The 21850-nt window shown below is 39.3% G+C and overlaps 1 protein-coding gene and 1 pseudogene across 1 annotated transcript in view; one reads left to right on the top strand and one right to left on the bottom strand.

Moving 5' to 3' along the window:
* The window catches only part of Panx1 (pannexin 1), a 63783-nt gene extending 47225 nt beyond the window's left edge, over positions 1-16558 (top strand). Inside the window, exons 3-5 of the mRNA XM_074080712.1 lie at positions 2593-2816; positions 4127-4785; positions 5293-16558. Of these exons, the coding sequence (XP_073936813.1) occupies positions 2593-2816; positions 4127-4785; positions 5293-5366 (957 nt within the window). The 3' untranslated portion in view covers positions 5367-16558. The remainder of the gene's footprint in view (positions 1-2592; positions 2817-4126; positions 4786-5292) is intronic.
* Positions 16559-19835: 3277 nt separating this feature from the next.
* Positions 19836-20868, bottom strand: LOC109674681 (TIMELESS-interacting protein pseudogene; annotated as a pseudogene).
* Between the last annotated feature and the right edge of the window lie 982 nt (positions 20869-21850).

Raw genomic sequence — 21850 nt, 5'->3', positions numbered from 1 at the left:
TTTTCCACATTCTTTATTTGTACAAAAAGATTTTAAAGACTATAATTTAATTGTCTTTGGATTCCTTTTCCATTTGAAACTATTTTACTACCTTGTTAAAGACACACTAAAAATGGTCTTTTTATTTTTGATGGGAGCAAGAAAAGTTTAACTGTAGGGAATACCAAGAAATGAGGCAATCAACAACATTTCCACAGAGGTGATCAGTGTACCGGGGATATTTTAGGAAAATACCATATACTTAGTATGTAATACCATTCATTTTAAACATCACTTTTTCTAATTACAAATGAACTGTTCATTGGTGCTAATTATTGCATCACTTTGGCATGTTAGAAAAATTGCCCTAGACTATAAACACTTTTTAATTTGAGAGAACAGTGTGGGGTAAAATGCTATTATTTAAATAGCTTTGAAGCAAAAGTGACTTATAAAAATATTTCACAAGCCTGTTAGAAATAATTTCCCCCATGTATGGTTCCTGGAGAAAATGCCTTATTCTTTTGGTCATGGAAGCAGCACAAACTCTGTGAAGCAGTTTCATTTTTATAATAATGGACAACCATCAGAGTGGGCAAGGATTGAATGAACAATGCTTCTCCCAACCACCAATTATGAACTATGCAGCTAAAATCCAGCTAATCACAGCTTGTTGGGTTTGTCACTGTGTATTAGCTCTTGGCAAATTGAGTTAATTAACTTTGAGAGACCCCATTCCATGCTACAACCCCAAAATAAAACTGGATTGTTGAGAAGGCCTTGCAAAATTTCAGGGCCATTTTTGTTTATTTCTCTCTCTTTTAGGGTAGGGATTCCTAAGGTGGGTTCATGAAGGTCTATGAACTGGGATAGGAAAATAAACAAGAGCTTTTTTCATTTACTTTAAACTAAAATTTAATTTAACATTAAAAATTATACATAGGCAACAATCCATAGTGGAATTGTCACCCACAGAAGTCACAGACTCAAGAATTGCAAGAGCCTATTTGTTGTGTTAATAAAGAAGTTAATTTCCTTTGGAACCTCATGTATTGTTTTGTGAATTTAAAAACACTTCCATGATTACCAAGGGAAGAGTGAAGAACTGTCAAAAACCCAAGGAAACTAGAGAAATATGACAACCATCTGCAGGGTACCCTGCAGATGGAGCTGAAAGTGGAAAACTGGTGAAATCCAAATAAAAGTCTGGAGTTTAGTTCATAGTAATGTGCCAGTGTCAGTTCTTAGTCTTGACATGTGTTCCATGGAAATATAAGGTGATATCACTGGGGGAAACCAGGTGAGAGGTTCATGGAAGTGCTCTGATGTGACTTCATAGCTTCTCTGCATCTGCTGCTAACAGGGAAGGCCTCAATGTGGGTTTGTTTCAACTCAAGAACATTGTGGTCTCTTCCAGTGACACTTTAAGGAATTGTTGAGATAGGCCGATCCAAAGGTAAGGAGAAATTTTCAGAGAACTAGAGTGATGTAGAGTGCAGTAGAGTAGAAAAGGCATGGCTCTGGAGTCAGCTCAGGGGTCATGACTGTCACAAGCTTTTTGATGTGGGGCTACTCAGAGCTTTCTCTTCCCTTTTGCAAAATGGAGCTATCCACACAGGCCTTCCTTGCTACGGTGTCATGAGAAGTAAAGGTAGCATGCTACCTAGGTGAGCCTTTGCTGGTTTTGCCTGGTGTGTTTTACTACTTTCCACATGACAAATAACATGCTTAGCATTTTTCTTAAGTGGCCTTATTTCATCTTCATGACACTTGTGTTACATGACCATTTCATAGGAAAGGAAACTGAGGGTCAGAGGCTCAGTGACCTTACTGCCCAACACCACAAAGCTGAGCTTAAAGCAAGCTCTGTGCTGTCTGTTGTTGATCTTCCTAAGCCTCTGCTGGGCAGCCAGCAGACTGGTTCCAGGTTATTCTCACTCTCTTGGACCTCTGAGCCCATCAGATTCTGCATCTGTCAGATTCAACACCCTTCTCGTGATTCTGTTGCCTGTGGTGGTGGGCTTCTCTGGACTTCACCTTATCCAACCATAAAATGAGCATTTTGGACTGTTCTTAAGGTCTGCTCCAACATTAGAGAGCTCTTCCACATTCTGTAAATCTTAAGTGCTTACTGCAGCTGTTTTATTGGGATAAGTACTAGGACTGAAACCAAAATTTTCCCAAAAAAATTTTTTTGGCATTTTCCAAGATTCCAAAGAAGAAAAACCAGAGCTTTAAGCTTTAATTGCCTCTTAAATCCACAATAAATAATTTTTAAAAACTGGAATTTACCTGTTTATTAATTGGGATTTTGTTCAGAAATTTCTGTACAGAACATGGGAGTTGGTTCTTTTCTTTTCCTTCTGTGATCAGAAAGGAAATATTGTGTGTCACCATGTAGTTGCCAATTACTTCAAACTAATGTTTAGTATTAAAAAATCAAAATGTAAAAAGGATAGCTTCCAGGTTAACTATTACCTGGACAGATGAACTTAGCTATAAGCAGTAGTTTCCACAAGTGACATGGGTATACAGTGAGACCAGCACTTAGTAGAGTCGGGTTATTGTAGAGGGAGGGTCTCTTAACCCATGACTTGCTGTCTTGTTTTTCAGTTTTTCCCCTACATCCTGTTACTATTCGCAGTCCTGCTGTACCTGCCCACCCTGTTCTGGCGCTTCACAGCTGCTCCTCACCTTTGCTCAGACTTGAAGTTTATCATGGAAGAACTTGATAAAGTTTACAACCGTGCAATTAAGGCTGCAAAGAGTGCTCGTGACCTGGACCTGAGCGATGGTGCCTGCCGGGCTCCAGGTGTTAATGAGAACATAGGGCAAAGGTAACTTATCCCCTGGCAGGAAGCTCAACAACTTTGTAGTTCAAGTTCTCTGCTCTTTCTTTTGCCATTCTAAGCCTAGAACTTCCATTGCCAGATGCTGGAAGGGCTGGGGTTTCATCCTCCTAGTGATGGTCTGTGGGAGCTAAAGCACATCCCCTCTCCCCAAATCTTACCCATCCATTTGTTCCAGCACCTTTCCTCCTGTTAAGATGCCTTTCCTTGCTGAATGCAGCTTTACCATCTCATCTTTTGAATGAAGTTCTTACAGAGGTCACAGTTCAAGTACTATGTGTGGCTTGCTGGCTTTAAGGGAAAAGCACACTGAATTTTGAAACAACCAAGCTTAGAGAACTGATGAGAGAGATGGGGAACAAGTGCCTTGCCGTTTCACATTCTTCTGTTATTGCTAATAATGATAATATTGATCGCTGCCGTTTTTAAATACTTCTTTTAAATTGGGACTGGTGTTTGAACTCAGGGCTTTGCACTTGAAAAGTAGGTGCTCCACTACTTGAGCCACACCTCCAGTTATTTTGCTCTAGTTATTTTGGAGATTGGGGTTTCATGTACTATTTGTCCAGGCTGGCCACAAATTGCAATCCTTTCTGTTTTAGCCTCTCAATAGCTAGAATTATAGGCATTAGCCACCAGTGTCAGGCTCATTTTTTAAATTCTTAAAATATCCCAGACACTGCATTGAGATCTTTTAGTATATTATCTCATTTAACTCTGAGAACAGCATTATTAACTAAGGGTATTTATCTCTTCCTCCATCCCCCCCGCCCAGATTAAAAGCACTGTCTTGTAGCTCTAAGTGAGAGGATTGGGGACCTCAACCATGCCAGTGAGGCACCATAGCCATGCTTCTGTACACTTTGTGTCTCCAGCCCTCCCCTGTAGAAGCACATGTATTTTAGGTGGGCTAAAAAACTCTTTACCTTATTCTGTATACTTTCATGGAAAACAGTAGTTTAAAAAAAAAGCAACAGTTCCTATTCAGGAACTGATAAATTTAACAAACATTTAGCACTAGGTTGGTTGCAAGGCATTGTTCTAAGAATTTCTAAATAGTAATTCATTTAATTAACTGGACTTTTAAAATATTTAGAGAAAGTATTTTATTATTATTTTCCTTTCTCTCTCGTTTTCTTTTCTTTTTTTTAAACCTGGTTTTATTCCCTAGTATTTGAGTGAAGGTATAGGTAATGTGGGTGTTTAAAATTTTTAGTGGGACACTGTTAAGTGAGTTCTGCTGTTAATATTTGATGGTCTTGGTGAGGGTCCAAGTTATTTTTCTGTTTCCTTTTTAGTTTGTGGGAGATATCTGAAAGCCACTTCAAGTACCCAATTGTTGAGCAATACTTAAAGACAAAGAAGAACTCTAGTAATTTAATCATCAAGTACATTAGCTGCCGACTGGTAACATTCACAATTGTACTATTGGCGTGTGTCTACCTGGGCTATTACTTCAGCCTGTCCTCGCTCTCAGACGAGTTTGTCTGTAGCATCAAATCAGGGATCCTGAGAAACGACAGCACCATTCCCGATCAGTTTCAGTGCAAACTCATCGCAGTTGGCATCTTCCAGTTGCTCAGCTTCATTAACTTCATGATTTATGTTCTGCTGGCTCCCGTGGTTGTCTATACATTGTTTGTTCCATTCCGACAGAAGACAGATGTTCTCAAAGTATATGAAATCCTGCCCACTTTTGATGTTCTGCATTTTAAGTCTGAAGGGTACAACGACTTGAGCCTCTACAATCTTTTCTTGGAAGAAAATATAAGTGAACTGAAGTCATACAAGTGTCTTAAGGTACTGGAGAATATTAAAAGCAGTGGTCAAGGAATTGATCCCATGCTACTCCTGACTAACCTTGGCATGATCAAGATGGATGTTATTGATGGCAGAACTCCCATGTCAGCAGAGACCAAAGGAAAGGAGCCAGGGAGCCAGATGGCAGAGCTCACAGGTAAGGTTAGTTTTCCAGAGGCAGAGCCCACAGAGCACATTGCAGCAGCCGCTTGTAAATACTGACTATCAGTATCCCGCCTATCATTTGAACCATTGGCCTAGCATGGCCCTTAGGGGAAGCTCAAGACTGGGAGAGAGTGGGAATGAATTGATGCTATTTCACATTTCCAGGGAAGGAAAACTTTATTTTTTCAGGTTGTTGTGTTTCCTTTTCTCTTTCTGCCTCATACTGTGCCTCTTGCTCCAGCACTTCACCTTGTTGTCTTTCTTGCTTATATGTGTCTTGTCTTACTGGCTTTTCTCTCTGTATCTCTGATTCCTTTGTCTGTTGTTTTCTTTTTCTTAAAAGGGACTGGGAATTTATCAGTTGCTGCCTTACCTTCACTTTGCTTTGAAATTAGGCAAAGAAACAACATGATAAAGCAAAGTACATGAGAAGAAAAGTTGATTAGTACTGATCGTTCCTGCTACACCTGTCACAAATACTTGCTTTCAATTTTGACAGGTTTGGACATGCATGGTGAAACTAATAATGGAGAGAAGAATGCTCGCCAGAGACTTCTGAATTCTTCTTGCTGATGATTTTGTTTTTGAACTTCAAGTCTGTGACTTCTGTGACAGGGGATTCATCTTGGCTAAAGCACTCCTGATGGGTTTATAGCTGGTTTGCAGTAAGCGAGTTTTGGTAGATAAACTGAGTCCCTAATGAGCATAATGATCAACAAATGTGATGGAATACTAGTTTATGAACTTCCTACAAGAAGCAACACGAAGATAAGTACACTATAGCAAGTGTATATGTGTAAGTCCTCAGCAATGACAAGTGGAAGGAGTTGTTTAAGAGTAGTGAAAGAGTCTTTTAGAGCCTTGGAGGAAACACTTTCTGTACCAAAGGTGCAACGAAACTCAGAGCTACTAGAAAGCAAGAACCTTTGAAGATTTGTTTTGCTTTCTGAAATAATAATAAACGTCAGAATATAATTTAATATTAATCTCTTATGTGCCCTTGCTAACTGTTGGATAGGAAGAGCATTCACTGAGCCAGGCACCAGTGGCTCACTCCTATAATCCAAGCTACTTAGAAGGGAGACATCAGGAGGATTGTGGTTTGAAGTCAGCCCAGGCAAATAGTTTGCCATTGAGACCCTATCTTAGAAAAAAACATCCCAAAAATAGGGCTGGTGGAATGGCTCAAGGTGAAGGCCCTGAGTTCAATCCCAGTACTGCAAAAAAAATAAAGAAAGAAAAATATTCACTGGATAACTTGTGGACCCGGATGTCAGTCTGTAGTTGGCAGGGCCCTAAATTGGGTGTAAACCTGGTGTCTTGGTTATCCTACCCTTGAACTTGTCTTACCCTGTTACTCTCCACCCTTGGTTAATTGCAGACCTCTGATCACCTCTGACCACTGCTTGCTGCACTCTGCTCTGAAGAGCAGCAGGCCCAAGCACCGCTCTGACTGAAAACTCAATAAGGTAGAATCCAAAGGATATTGAGTTCATACCACAGTGACTTTAAGAAAAAAACCTTCAAAAAGAGCCAGTGGGTAAATCTGAATTTGCAGAATGTAATTCAGTCACATTCAGAGAGGTTGTCTACAGGGTGTAATCAAAGGCATTTGAAACAATTTAACTTAAACCCATTAACAGAACACAGGAATATTTACAGTGAGGGACACTTTGCCTAATATGACCAAAGCACATAAATGACATTTGCTATCTGCTTGGAGCTGGAGCAACTTAACAGTTGATTGTGTTCTATTTAAGCAGAGCTTTTAAAAATGCATTTTAATTTATGCAATGTCAGAACTGAGGTCATTTGAGAAGAACATGGTAGCATTGATGGAGAGTTATAAATGTTACAAATGGATGGCTAAGACAAACACAAGCATTATTTCATAAACATTTAAGACTGACTAAGAATGTCAAAAACTGTTCACATTCTGACTACACAAATATATACTATGTTCATGTGTTATACAAAAAAAACCCCTAACCGATGGACCTTCACATCTTTATTCTTAGAGATTTGACACATTGCTTTACTGAGTAGTCCTCAGGAACCTCAAAGTTTACTTTTGGCCCTTGGGGACCATTGTTTACCTAATGTAACTGCTTTCTGGTGAAGAGCCTTCATTATATAAGCTGTTATCTGCCTTTCAGAATGTACAGAAAAGCAGATTTTATTTGTACTTCTGTGACAGTTTCTGAGATGAAAAACTAATGATAAATATAAAAAATGGAATCAAGGCTTTAAATTTTCCTCTATTACGTATTTATTACCATTAAATTATATGTGAGTTAGAAATGATGGTAACTTAATTTTTTTTAAGGAAGTTATTTTGAACTTTTTAATTAATAATCTTGGAACTGGATAAAGGTAAAGATGCAGAGCTGCACAATATTTGTAAATTATTTCAATAGCCACTGAAATATTATCACTCATTGAGATATTACAGATAACCACAAAGTTAAAATTATATTGATTATTTTGCATCATTTTTCAGACTCAGAATTTCTTTAAAAAAATTTTGATGTTTTTTGTTTTTTCATTTATTCGCATGTGCATAGATTGTTTGGGTCATTTCTCCACCCTGCCCCCCTCCCCCAACCTTCCTTCCTCCCCTCCTCAGTTTCAGGCAGGTCCCATTCTACCCCTATCACTGATTTTGTTGAAGAAAGGATATATGCATAATAAGAAAGACAAAGCGTTTTGGCTAGTTGAGTTAAGGATAGCTATACAGAAAGATTCCTACTATTGCTTTCATGTACACGTGTTACAACCCAAGTTGATTCATCTCTAACTGATCTTTACACTGGTTCCTGATCCCCTTCTCATGTTGACCTCTGTCGCTTTAAGGTTTCTGTATTAGTTCCTCTGGAGTGGCTTTCATGTTTTGGGTTTTCTACCTATTCCTATATCTCCCATATGTGCTCTCCCCTTGTCATGTAATCCAGGTCCAACCACATTGCTGCATTTGCCCTAGATCTAAAGTCCACATATGAGGGAGAACATACGAGTTTTGGTCTTCTGAGCCTGGCTGACCTCGCTCAGAATGACGTTCTCCAGTTCCATCCATTTACCTGCATATGATAAGATTTCATTTTTCTTCATGGCTGAGTAAAATTCCATTGTGTATAAACACCACATTTTATTGATCCATTCATCAGTAGTAGGGCATCTTGGCTGTTTCCATAACTTGGCTATTATGAATAGCACCGCAATAAACATAGGTGTGCAGGTGCCTCTGGAGTAACCTGTGTTGCATTCCGTTGGGTATATCCCTAGGAGTGGGATTGCTGGATCATATGGCAGATCTATGTTTAGATTTTTAAGAAGTCTCCAAATTTTTTTCCAGAGTGGTTGCACCAGCTTGCATTCCCACCAGTAGTGTACAAGGGTTCTTTTTTTCCCACATCCTCACCAACACATGTTGGTGGTGTTTTTGATGATGGCTATTCTAATGGGCGGAGGTGGAATCTTAGTGTGGTTTTGATTTGCATTTCCTTTATGACCAGAGATGGTGAGCATTTTTTCATGTGTTTTTTGGCCATTTGAGTTTCTTCTTTTGAGAAGTTCTGTTCAGTTCAGTTGCCCATTTCTTAATTGGTTCATTGATTTTAGGAGAGTTTAGCTTCTTAAGTTCCCTGTATATTCTGGTTATCAGTCCTTTGTCTGATGTATAGCTGGCAAATATTTTCTCCCACTCTTTGGGTGATCTTTTCAGTTTTGAGACCATTTCTTTTGTTGTGCAGAAGCTTTTTAATTTTATGAAGTCCCATTTATTTATCCTTTCTCTTAGTTGCTGGGCTGCTGGGGTTCTATTGAGGAAGTCTTTGCCTATACCTATTTGTTCCAGAGTGTTTCCTGCTCCTTCCTTTAGTAACTTCAGAGTTTCAGGTATGATATTTAGGTCCTTGATCCATTTTGAGTTGATACTAGTACAGGGTGATAGACATGGATCTAGTGTCACTTTCTTGCAGATGGGTAACTACTTTTCCCAGCAACATTTGTTGAAGAAGCTGTCTTTTCTCCATTGTATATTTTTGGCACCTTTGTCAAAAATCAGGTGGGTATAGTTGTGTGGATTCATATCTGGGTCCTCTGTTCTGTTCCACTGGTCTTCATGTCTGTTTTTGTGCCAGTACCATGCTGTTTTTATTGCTATGGCTCTGTAGTATAGTTTGAAGTCAGGTATTGTGATACCTCCAGCATAGCTCTTTTTGCTGATTATTGCCTTGGCTATTCGTGGTCTCCTGTGTTTCCAAATGAACTTTAGGGTAGATTTTTCAATCTCTGTGATGAAAGTCATTGGAATTTTGAGGAATTGCATTAAACATGTAGATTGCTTTTGGTGGTACAGCCATTTTTACTATGTTGATTCTACCGATCCATGAGCACAGCAGATCTTTCCATCTTCTGTAGTCTTCCTCGATCTCCTTCTTCAGGAGGTCATCTCCTTGCAGAGGTCATTTGTTAAATTTACTCCTAGGTATTTGATTTTTTTTGAGGCTATTGTGAATGGAATTGTTTCCATATATTCTTTCTCAGTTTGTTCGTTGTTGGTGTATAGAAAGCTAATGATTTTTGTAGGTTGATTTTGTATCCTGCCACCTTACTGTAGCTATTTATGGTGTCTAAGAGTTTTTAGGTAGAGTTTTTTGAGTCTTTAAGGTATAGGATCATATTGTCTGCAAATAAGGATATTTTGACAGTTTACCTGTTTGTATTCCTTTTATTTCTTCGTCTTCTTGCTCTGGCTAGGAATTCCAGGACTATGTTGAATAGCAGTGGGGATAGTGGGCATCCTTGTCTCGTTCCTGATTTTAGGGGGGATGGTTTCACTTTTTCACCATTAAGTATGATGTCTATAGGTTTGTCAGATACAGCCTTTACAATGTTGAGGTACTTTCCTTCTATTCCTAGTTTTCTTAGAGCTTTTACCATGAAGTGGTATTGGATCTTGTTGAAGGCTTTTTCTGCATCTATTCAGATGATCAAATGGTTTTTGTCTTTGCTTCTATTGATGTGCTGTATTACATTAATGGATTTGTGTATATTGAACCACCCCTGCATCCCTGGGATGAAGCCGACTTGGTCATGATGCATGATGTTGTTGGATTCGGTTTGCCATTATTTTATTAAGGATTTTTTCATTGATATTCACTAAGGAAATTGGCCTGTAGTTCTCCTTTTTTGGAGCTTTCTTAGTCTGGTTTTGGGATGAGAGTAATATTGGCTTCATAAAATGAGTTAGACAGTGTTCCTTCCCATTCTATTTCTTGGAATAGTTTAAGGAGAGTTGGTATTAGTTCTTCTTTAAATGTCTGATAGAATTCAGCAGTGAATCCATCAGGTTCTGGACTTTTCTTTTTTGGGAGGCTCTTGATGGCAGCTTCAATTTCTTTTTGTGTTACAGATTTATTCTGGTGATTAATATCTTCTTGGTTCAGTTTTGGGTGGTTGTAAGTTTCTAGAAATCTGTCCATTTCTTCGAGATTGTCAAATTTATTAGAGTATAGGCTCTCAAAGTAGTGTCTGATGATTTCCTGGATTCCTGTGGTGTTTGTTCTTATGTCTCCTTTTGAATTTCTCATTTTAGTGATTTGGGTTTTTTCTCTCATTTTAGTCAGCTTTGCCAGGGGTCTGTCGATCTTATTTATTTTTTCAGAGAATGAGCTTTTTGTTTCATTGATTCTTTGTTTTTTTGTTTTTTTTTTTGGTTTCTATTTCATTGATTTCAGTGCTTATCTTAATTATTTCTTTCCTTCTGCTTGTTTTGGGATTCATTTGTTCTGGTTTTTCTAGGAGTTTCAACTGTAGTGTTAGCTCATTGATTTGAGATCTTTCTGTCCTTTTGATATATACACTCATGGCTATAAACTTTCCTCTTAGGACTGCCTTTGCGGTGTCCCATAGGTTCTGGTAGGTCATGTTTTCATTTTCATTAACTTCCAGGAAACTTTTAATTTCCTCTTTTATTTCATCAGTGACCCATTCATCATTAAGTAATGTGTTGTTCATCTTCCAATTGTTTGCATGTTTTTTACTGCTGTTTTTGTTGTTGATTTCTAGTTTTAATGCATTGTGGTCAGACAGAATGCATGGGATTATTTCTGTTTTCTTATATTTTCTGAGGTTTGCTTTGTGCCCTAGGATATGATCAATTTTGGAAAATGTTCCATGGGCTGCTGAGAAGAATGTATATTGTGCAGTAGTTGGACGAAATATTCTGTAGACATCAGCTAGGTCCATTTGATCTATGGTGTGATTTAGTTCTAGGATTTCTTTATTGACTTTTTGTTTGGATGACCTATCTGTTGGTAATAGGGGGGTATTAAGGTCTCCCACTACCACTGTGTTGGAGTCTATATGTGCTTTTAGGCCCTTCAGAGTATGTTTGATGAAATTGGGTGCATTGACGTTGGGTGCGCATAGGTTGATAATTGTTATTTCCTTTTGGTGTATTTCCCCTTTTATTAGTATGGAGTGGCCTTCTTTATCTCATTTGATCAAAGTAGGTTTGAGGTCTGCTTTGTCTGAGATAAGTATTGCTACCCCTGCCTGTTTTGGGGGACCATTGGCTTAGTAAATCTTCTTCCAGCCTTTCACTCTCAGCCAGTGCTAATTTCTGTCAGTGAGGTGAGTCTCCTGTAGGCAGCAGATTGTTGGATCTTCCTTTTTAATCCAGTTTGCCAATCGGTGTCTTTTGATGGGGGAATTAAGTCTATTAACATTCAGTGTTAGTATTGATAAATATGTGGTGATTCCTGTCATGCAGTTGTCTTTGTTGATTAAGAGTTTGTGTGTAGCTAAATCTATGTTACTCTTTGCTTTCTTGCCTTTTCTTCTCCTGCAGTTTGGTATTGCCTCCCCTTTCATGGTTTTGTTTGCTTTCATTTTCTGTGTGCAGAATTCCTTGGACAATATTTTGTAGTGGTGGCTTGGTGGCCATATAGTGTCTTAATTTCTGCTTATCATGGAAGACTTTTATTGTTCCATCTATATTGAATGATAGTTTTGCTGGGTAGATTATCCTAGGGTTGAAGTTATTTTCATTCAGTGCTTGGAATACCTCACTCCATGCTCTTCTTGCTTTAATTTTTCTGTTGAGAAGTCTGCTGTGATTTTAATGGGTTTGCCTTTGTATGTTATTTGTTTTTTCTCTCTTACAGCCTTCAATATTCTTTCTCTCATCTCTGTACTTGTTATTTTAATGATAATATGTCGTGGGGTAGTTCTATTTTGGTGAGGTCTGTTCGGTGTTCTGGAGGCTTCCTGTACCTGAATGGGCATAGTTTTTTCTAGATTTGGGGATTTTTCTGTTACTAGTTTGTTGAATATATTATGCATTCCTTTTGCTTGTACCTCTTCTCCTTCATTGCCCTTGATTCTCAGGATTGGTCTTTTGATGGAGTCAGTAAGTTCTTGCATTTTCTTTTCACAGGTCTTGAATTGTTTAACTAATAGTTCTTCAGTTTTTCCTTTAATTGCCATTTCATCTTCAAGTTCTGAGATTCTGTCTCCTGCTTGTTGTATTCTGCTGGAATGGCCTTCCATTTTGTTTTGTATTTGTTTCATTTTTTCTGAGGTTTTCCATATCATGGGTTACTTCCTCTTTAATATTGTCAATTTTTTACCTTAATTCATTTATCTCTCTGTTTATGGTGGTCTCAGTTTCAGTGTGGTGTTTATTTAGGGCTTTTATGATTTCATTTATTTGTTTTTGTGTGTTTTCTCTTATTCTTTGTTTTTGTCCTCTTGGAATTTCTTGAGTGCCTCCTGTATGTTTTGGTTTACCATGTCTAGTAACATCTCTGAAATTTTCATTAATTACTTGTAGGATTTCTTCTTTCAGGATGTTCTTGTGGGCTTCGTTGGGTTCACTGGTATAGTTTATCTTTGTTTTGTCAGAGTCTGGGCCTGGGTATCCATTTTCTTTATTTTGCTCTAAATTCTGTAGTACTTTTTTTAGGGAGAGAGAATGGTTTCCTTCCCTTTTTCTCCTTCCCATATTTCCACTAGGTAACGTTTCTATCCCTGAACTATTTGCAATCTAGTATTAGCTGGGTAATAATATTAATACTAACAAAACCAAGAAAGAAGGGTAAAAAAAGAGAGAGAGATGGAAAGAAAAGGAATAGAGTAGAGAGGAAAAGAGAAAAAAAATGGTAGATATGGTGGATGATCAAACAGTAAACCAGGTAGCAAATCTCTTAAAGAAGGGGAAAAAAAAAAAATCACCAGTTCTGGAGCGGTAGAATTGCACTCTTAGTTGTTCTGATGCTAGTTCTTTAGCATCCAGACCTGTCTGTGTGTGTCTCTTAGGTAGGTTTGGAGCCTTCCTGTGGCAAGTGGATGGTGGGTGGGGTCCCACGGTCCTACAGTTGGAGGTCTTAACTGAGGTGAAGTAGTGGGCCTTTGGAGTGTGGGCTTGGCATGCCTGAAGTGCACAGGCCAGCAGAGTGGAGATCCTGCCTGTCTCTGGATCCCCAGCTTAACAGGCTTGGGGATGTGTGGTCCAGGAGAACAGAGATTGTGTGTGTGTTGGGGGTGGGGGGGGGTCCCCAGCTTGGCAGGCCTTAGGGGCACAGGCTTGCAGAGTGAATATTATGCAGGACTGTGCAGGCCTTGGGGCCATGGCCCAGTGGAACAGAGATCCTGTGTGTTTGTATCTCCCTGCATGGCAGTCCTTGGGGGGTGTGGCCTGGCAGAGCAGAGATCTTGCAGGGCTGTGCAGTCCTTGGCAGCATGGCCAGCAAAACAGAGACCGTTCAGGGCTGGGAGGCATGGCCCAGCAAAATGGAGCTCCTGCAGGGCTGTGCCAGCCTTGGGGCCATGGCCCAGCCGAACAGAAATCATGGGTGTTTGTATCTCTGGTGTGGCAGGCCTTGGGGGCGTGTACCGGCAGAGCAGAGGTCTTGCAGGGTGGTGCAGTCCTTGGGGGCATGGCCGGCAATGCAGAGATAGTGCAGGGCTGGGGAGTGTGGCCCAGCAAGATGGAGCTCCCGCAGGGGTGTGCAGGCCTTGGGGGGTGTGGCCTGGCAGATATAAATGTCTGTGGATCCTTGGCCCTAAGGGCTCCTCCCACAAAGATCGTGCTGTTCTGAGGGGTGGGAGTTTGGGGTAGCACAGCCCTGGTTGGGCAAAGGAGCAGGGTTGGAGGATCAGAGATCCCACTGGCGTGTAGAGCAGCAGCTCCACGGCCTATGGGGTGGGGCTTAGCGTGCAGCGCCTATTCTTTTAGTATATGGTGGGGTGGAGAGGCCTCCCATAAGCTAGGGGTTCAGAGTGCTGATGCTCCAGCTCTCCCTGGTGCTTTACCTCAGTCAAGCGTGTTTCCAGCTTCTCATCAAAGTCCCTAGAGGTCAGAAGGTCTGTGGCTGTGTGCCAGTTGCCATCTTGGATCCTGATTGTAACTTAAATAATTGATTTTGGTACATTTCTATTTCACTATCTGAGATGTCCCATTATAATGCTCTACTATAGTGTTTGGGAATTTTTGAAATATTTTTCTAGGGCATGATTTCTTTCAACAAGCTTCATCTTACCTGTAGATTTCCCCTAATTTGTACTGTGCTGTGATAAAAATGTATATTTTATTTTAGGAGACCAGGAGCTCACAAGCCCGGCCACACATAATCCTTTTATTAGAGTTCATGTAGTTGGGGTCCTTAGCCTCTCTGTCACTTCGTTTTCCCATTCCCACTCTGAACTCCAGAAGGGCCACAATGACACTGGGCACTAGCTGTGCAGACGTGAATGGACAGGTCCTGTACTTGAGGACTTCAGAGTCTAGAAAAAAGGCAGCAGAGACCTAGGCAGGTGCTAAGAGGGGAAGGAACTTGCACAGTAAAGGCCTGACAAAGAATGCTCCATTATCATGGCAGACACTGGATTGTTACTTTCTCTCTCATAGTTTTCATAGCTGATGGTTTTGAGAATCTACTTATAATTTTTCCTGGAGGCAGATGACCTTCTTAAAGTTCTTTAGCCACAAATCCTCTCGGTTGAAGTTTGGGTGCAGTGATGACATAGACGGTGATTATGACTGCAGTGGCCTTTTGTGTTTTTCTTCTCAGGGGGTGTGAACAAGCCTATGGGGTACATGGAGCTATTGCTCTTATAAGCCAACACGCAACTGATCTTAGGCTGGAAAAAAAGTCACTTTCTCAAGGACATAGGCAGCTCTGTTCTCTGCATGGGGCTTATCCTCATATAGCAATGATCTCTGAAGTACATTTAAAGCAGTATGTGTTGTCAATAGCCATACCATCCCTCTGAATGTGTCCAATCTCATCTATAATCCTGTGTGCCTCTCTGAGGAGAGGGTTTGGAGCTTTAAAAATCCCCACACCCCCCACAAAGTTGAAGAACCTGTACAAGGAAACCTCTACTTTGGTAAAATTATGAACTTATAAGTCATGCTTGCATATACTTTTGATCAGTTGCCTTCGTTTTTCTAGAGTCTGACCAAACAAAATCAGTAGGAGAATGAGAGGGCAGAGTGGGCATGGAGGAACCAGGCAGCCAACATTGACTGCTGTTTTCTTTCAAATCACAAGGTTAACACCTTGTTAATCTTCTTTCAGCTCAAATAATTGTTCCTGTTTCGCCTCCATGGAGTGTGGGGAGGAGGATCATGCTACTTATAAAAGGTGTTCTCCCTTTATAGCTGTACTATGAGAAAGCTGGAAACTTCCACCTGTCCAGTGGGTCTGGCTTGCACATTTACATTTCATGTGGGGAAACTAGCTGTTTCCTACTGATCCTTTCCCATCGAAGAGTGAGCTGAGATGGAGGTGGAGGGCTGGGCTGCTATGTCGTTGTTCCTGTGAGATTTAGTTCACTTGTAAGAGTCAGATCGTTACACACTTTCAAAGTGTGTTCATGTTTGGTTTATTCTTCTTCTGTCAGTCCTGGGTAAACAGAAGATCTATGAAGATAGGAGCTTCTATTCAATTCTCAAACAGTGACTGACATGCCCTAGGTATTCTGTACATACTTATTGAATGAACAAACAAATGAATTGTTAGGCTAAATCCTAGTTCACTGGCAACTGTGATTTGATTTTAAAAGGCACATGGTCCTCTCTGGGGGGAGGGAGATTTAGCTTCTTGGTAGAAAGAGGACTATTTCTGTGAATGAATAATTTTCCACTGTAAATGCTGATAATTCTTAGCTCCTTATTGTGGAGTGAGTTATGACCACTTTCCAAGTTAGTACAGTTCAATGTTGTCTTGCAGTGACTAGAGAAATTGACATTTTAAAGGTCCCAGTCTTAGTAATTGCCCAGAATAGACCTCTTAAAAGGAAATGTGGATTAAAATGTACAATTACCAGTAATTGAGGTGTTATCTGAGGGCATTGAGATGAAATGGCTCCTTATGGGCAATCATTGGCATTTTGGCCCTATTTTCCACAAGTATGGAGAAGCCTCTAAAAGGTTGATAAAGATGCTATTGTGTTATATATGGAATATAACAGATGTTAATTTGTGATTGGTTTTCCTGCCTGCTTTAAATTAGATGTATTGTGTTTCTCTGTTCCCTTTTAGCTGTGAAAATTGTTTGTCACTTAAGCATGCAGTTTGTGATCAGTCATTGTTCTTCAAGTTCCTGAAAGTTATAGAAGATTCTAATGTCTTGCAGTGTGCTTTTTTCCCTGCCCATCAGAGAAGAAGACTCCTTGTAGGATTCTACAGTGTAATAAGTTACAAGTGATCTCTTAAAAGAAAAAAAAAAAAAAAAACACAAAGAAACCCCTGAAACCATCAGTTCCTCTTTCACAAGTTGGATTTTTAAGGTATCATAATTGCAATTTAATGGTATTCAGTAAAGTGGTGCTCTGTGTGTAAGTTAAATTCTTCCTAATGACTTAATTTCTCCAAAACTTAAAAAGAAAAGTATGTATGTTCTTTTTGCTATGTCATTTGGTAAGAATACTGCCAACAGATGGAAAGCAACTTTAAAAATAATTAAGATCGTCTTTGATTCTATTATATGAAGATATGAAGATGAGATCAAATTGTGGTGTTAGAAAATGATCTTTTTGAAAAACACAAGAATTTGAATGGTGTGCATTTTGTGATTAGGGCCATCACATACCATGTTGCCATGTAAGTCACTGCATTCTGATGCATTCTGATGCAGGCTCTGCATTCTGATGATGCTCACTTCCATATGAGGGTTAAAAGACTCACAGTCAAGGCTGCTGTGTCTTTAGACAAAGGTTAACAATTTGTTAGTTGTACACCGTGATGTCCACCTAAATAAAACTTTTATAAGTAAAAGTTGTAATATTTCTTGTCTTCCCTTTAGCAGAGTCATTTCATGGAAGATGTAACAAGAGATGAGTCCTGAAATGTCTTGAGGCTCATTCCTCTCTGCTGGGTGCATAAAATTCATTAGGCTCCCTTGTACTTGCTAAAATCCAGCTGGCAGTAACTGAAGGAAAAATGTCCTTGATTAAAGGCTCACAGCATCTGAAATTTGTAAAGCTCTGTGCTTAAGAGTTGGGAAGGAAGGAATAGGGACCATGTGCTGATAAACATAGGTTGACCTGCCCACCTCTCAAGAGGGGAATGTCTTTGTAAAATGTAAATTAATGCAATTTTCTGTTGTGGGTAATAAACCAGAGCCATGCAAAATCTTAGTACAGTGGCTAGCATATACTAAGTACTCCATAAATGCAAGCATTAGTTGTCACTTTCTTCTGCTCTCCTGGCACCTCCAGGAACTTTGGATGTTGTATTCATTTTCTATTGCTCCATAACAGACTACTGCAAACTTGGCAGCTTAACACGAACACACTTATTTATATTGCAGTTTTCTGGGTTAGAAGTTTGGATATAGCCTATCTGGGTCCTCTTGTTAATGGCAATATGGTATTTTCAGGAGAACTTGGTCCTTGCGTTCTAGCATGGAAGAATACAAGCGGAATGCTTGGGTATAAAGTGTTAATTAAAAGTTAGAGAATGGGAAATACAAAGGAAGCATGGTGGGGTGCAGGTGGAGTCTGCCAGCAGAGAGAGTGTGCTTTTAAAACCTACACTAACTTATGGGAAGGGCAGACCCAGGAGATTCCCAATCAATAATGAATGAGTGGGGAGGGGCATGGGGCAGGTGCAGGTGGTCTGGGCCATCCCTGGGCAACCTACATGAGCCCCCAAATTTTCCAGCTTCTAGCCTGCCTCAAATTCCCCCTGAGAGACAATATTCCAAAATATTCAGTTTTGGGGGACTGCTGAAGGGGAGTGGTCCATCTTCAGTGTCTGCTTTGAGCTGACAAGGGGTAGCAGACCCTACCTGTAAAGGGAAATTGTCTCTCCTATTTATTTCCTTTAGGGCTCATTTGGACACAAGATGTCTGAATTATTACCCAACATAATTAAGGTTCCTCATGGAAACCTGGGTTGCTCATGGAGATCTTGTTCATTTGTAGAGATTGATAGCCCTGTTGTCTTAAAGGCTTTTATTCTGTAAGAGATAAATTTGGTTTAGAAGGCATTACTTGAACATTAATAATGACTGGAGCATCAGAAGGGGCCCTGCCAGGTGTGGCAGGAAGGATGAAGTAATTTTGAAAAATTATAGTCTTGTGGTTACTCTGCCTATAGGTGTTTATAACTGTAGCTATTTTTAACTTTCACAGAGCTTTTTACTTTGGACTGGGGGCAGTTAAAGGCTGACATCAGGTGTACTAGGGGGCAGGTGTCACTCCAATTAGAGAGTAAACATCAATGAGTCACTTTTGTACAGAAAGGAGACTCACAGCATCCCTAAGAAGAAGTTAGATAACATTGAATGTTCTATTGCCATTGCTTAAACAGAAGGCCTTGGCCAAAGACATGAGTTTGCCATGTCTTTGTCTAGAAGGCTTAAATATTAGAGCACATGTGTAAGAGCCCCTTTTTAAAATCTCTCTGCTTTGGTTACTTTCAGAGGTCTGGCATAATTGACTCCATCTGCATCTGGAGAAGTCCCCTCATTTGTGCAGTCCTTTTGAACTGCCTTGTGTGGCAGAACACCACTTGTTTTTCTCAGAAGTTGGGAGATGCTGACTGCTTGGGGATCGCCTCCTCTTAAACTGTTTTTCCGAACTGTTACCTCTGAAGATTTTGTTGATTTGGCAGTTTTGTCCCTCTGGGCAGAAGTGCTTCTTCTAGACAGTCCAGAAAGTTAGATTTTGTCCCATGGAGGAAGGGAAGCAACACATTAAACAGGTCAAAAGTCAGAGCCAATGCAACCTTTTTGGAGGTTGCAACAAACAATTATGAAAAAAAAAAAGGCTCTTAGGCTGGGCTTAATTAACCTAATTGTCCCATAAGGGATGTACAGGCACCTTTAAATGGTTGTAAAGTGTCAGCAGGCAACAGTTACAAAGCTTTTATAAGGAGAATACAAAACGATCCCAATACTTAAGAATGTCCTGATTGATAGATAAGCACTTGTCAGAGTCATTTTTCATGGGCTTGTCTGTAAATGTTCTTGAAGGATCAGAACTGTAATGACAAAACTTAGAGTAACCATGGTTAATTACAATTTATACTTTGAATTTTGGTTAGGTAAAGTATCAAGTTAGTGATTGACAGTATTGTAAGTACTGTCAATACAGTACTGACAATTAAAAACCCTAAACTTTTTAATGTTTAAGGGAAGGCAGTATACATGTATAAGATACCATATAAGGCACTAGCAATATTAGAACCATTTAAAAGAATTTTTACTTAGTTTAGACTTAGTATTTTTAGTGTTATCAGAAAAATACTTTAGTGTTTTGGTAAGATGTAAAGAATAGTTAATTTTAAATGGGCCATGATAAGAACTTGTTATCTTTTTTTTTTTTTAGTTTATAAAATATTTTTACTTCCTTATAAAAGAAATTAATAACCAATACACATTTACATAAAAAACATTACCAATGTAGTGAAAACAAAGTATTCAATATTCAATGCACACTAGCAAAAACTGCTTAACTATTAATCATTGTACAAAGTCATAGCTATATAAATACTCAATAGACTTAACTAAAAGTTAATAAGCAACAATTATAAATAAATACCAAATTTTACAAAAATACACAAAAGTTTTACCACTTAAGGATTTTTATCCAAAATATACAGTAATCCCAAACTCCAGGACAGCATTAATAGATACATTTTTCTCCTAGTGGAGGTTTACTTAACCTCAATAAAGTTTGAGATGAAATAGTTACCATTGTACATTTTAAGAGGAATGGTCCAGTTGTGTTTCCTCTACTTTTAGTTGCTCTGATTCATTTACAGTATGGACAGAAGTATCATTACATGGATTGTCCACAGTGTCTTTGTTTAATCCACTTGACTCCTCCTCTTGGTCCTCCCCAGTAAAAACCTCTTCTGTCTGTGCTCTGGGTTTATTCATTAACATGTTATTTTCTAGGGACTATTATTCAGTAGCTTTGCCTGCCTTCTTTCCAAGGCCAGTTGTTTATTTTTCTCAATTCTTTGTTGCTGCTCTTCTGTTAGTCTTCTACTTGACTCAGAAGCAAACTTCTCACTTTCAGATGCATTTGACAAAAAGGGATCTAGTTCAGCAGCAGTTACATCAAGGTTATTATTTTCCCCTACTTCATTATTATTGCTAACAAAATCTTCATGTAAAATAGGGAGATCAAGTCGAATTCTTTTTAAACAGGTCTGAACTTCCTTTTTATTTCCTAGGTATTCAACTCTGTCAATAAAATCCTCAAATTTCAGTTTGGGGAATAGCTTATGTGCCCAGTGCTCCATGTGTCTGATTAGTGTCTTCAAGTCTTCAGCCTCATGACCTTTACCTTTGAATTTTGTCTTATCAAACACGTCTTAAGGCTGGAAACCCTCTCTCTGAAATTAATCTCGGGTAGATTCCTTTTAACAGTTCTCTTTGGAGGAACAGGAACAGGTGCTCCACTCCCTGGCTCTTCAGGTTCACCTCCTGTACCATCTCTCTGGAGAGGCTGGAGGTGGGAAAGGAGGAAATGTTTCATCTTCTACATGCTCATAATCTAGCAGATCAAACAAGGCATTCTCTTCCGGTTCTACCATTTTTTTCTCTCCCTCAATCTGCTTATTTTTGATTAGTAGGATCAAAACATCTTTCAGTACTTAAGGATATAGCCAAGTGGATATGTTGATTGGTGGAAAGAGAGAGAGGGAAGGGAAGGGGGAAAATCCATTCACCCCTCCAACCCTGCATGAGGGCTCCTGAATGGAATGTCCTCTGCTGGCTGGTGGAGAGTGAGAGAGAGGAAAAGGAAAGGAGAAGCTTTCGAGATTCATGGAGCATCCCCCTTGGACCTTGAAAGCTTTATAGGTCCTTCCAACCTGTTTCCATCTGATGTCTTTGGAGCAAGCGAGTTTCAGAGTATTCTGTCTTTTGAGTCATTCATTCTTCTAAAGGTCTATCTATTCCATCCCTGCTTAAGGGTTCCTAGATGGGATGTTGATCCTGAATGTGAACCCAACTATTAAAACTTCAGAATTATTATGCACTGCACAAAGAGGCTGATACCAAAACAATATATAAAATGTAAGATAACAACATAAAGGAGAACAATCTGTTGATTGTTAGAAAGGAAACATCTTAATATGAACTTTTGTAACAAATTCAGAATCTAAATTGCACTAAGGTAAGCTTGGCTAATAAAAACCCATTGCTTGTGGTTAGTTTTCATATTAGGCCATGGGGTTGTAGTGAGAAAAATGGGGGTACATGTACATTTTTAAAATAAACCAATTAAGATTAATGTCTTAAATGATTAGATATAGAAACAGAGATAAGGGGGTAAGCATAAAGTTCAGAGACCCAATGACTTACAGCCATGGCGTGGTTGTTAAGAAATTAATCCTAGACTGCTGAAGTTAACTAACAGCATGACTTAGGATACATAACAGGGTTGTTTTTGACCTGCATGTGGCCCATGGAGCCCAAAAATAACAAGCTTAGTCATTAGGAGTTAATGACATGCATAATTTAATATTTTAGGATTAATTACCTCTTTGTAGACTCTAAAAACTTAAGGTTTTAACATCACATCTGGAG

This window comes from Castor canadensis, chromosome 1 (assembly GCF_047511655.1).
Source record: "Castor canadensis chromosome 1, mCasCan1.hap1v2, whole genome shotgun sequence".
NCBI lineage: Eukaryota > Metazoa > Chordata > Mammalia > Rodentia > Castoridae > Castor > Castor canadensis.
This window is presented reverse-complemented; position numbering and strand designations above follow the sequence as displayed.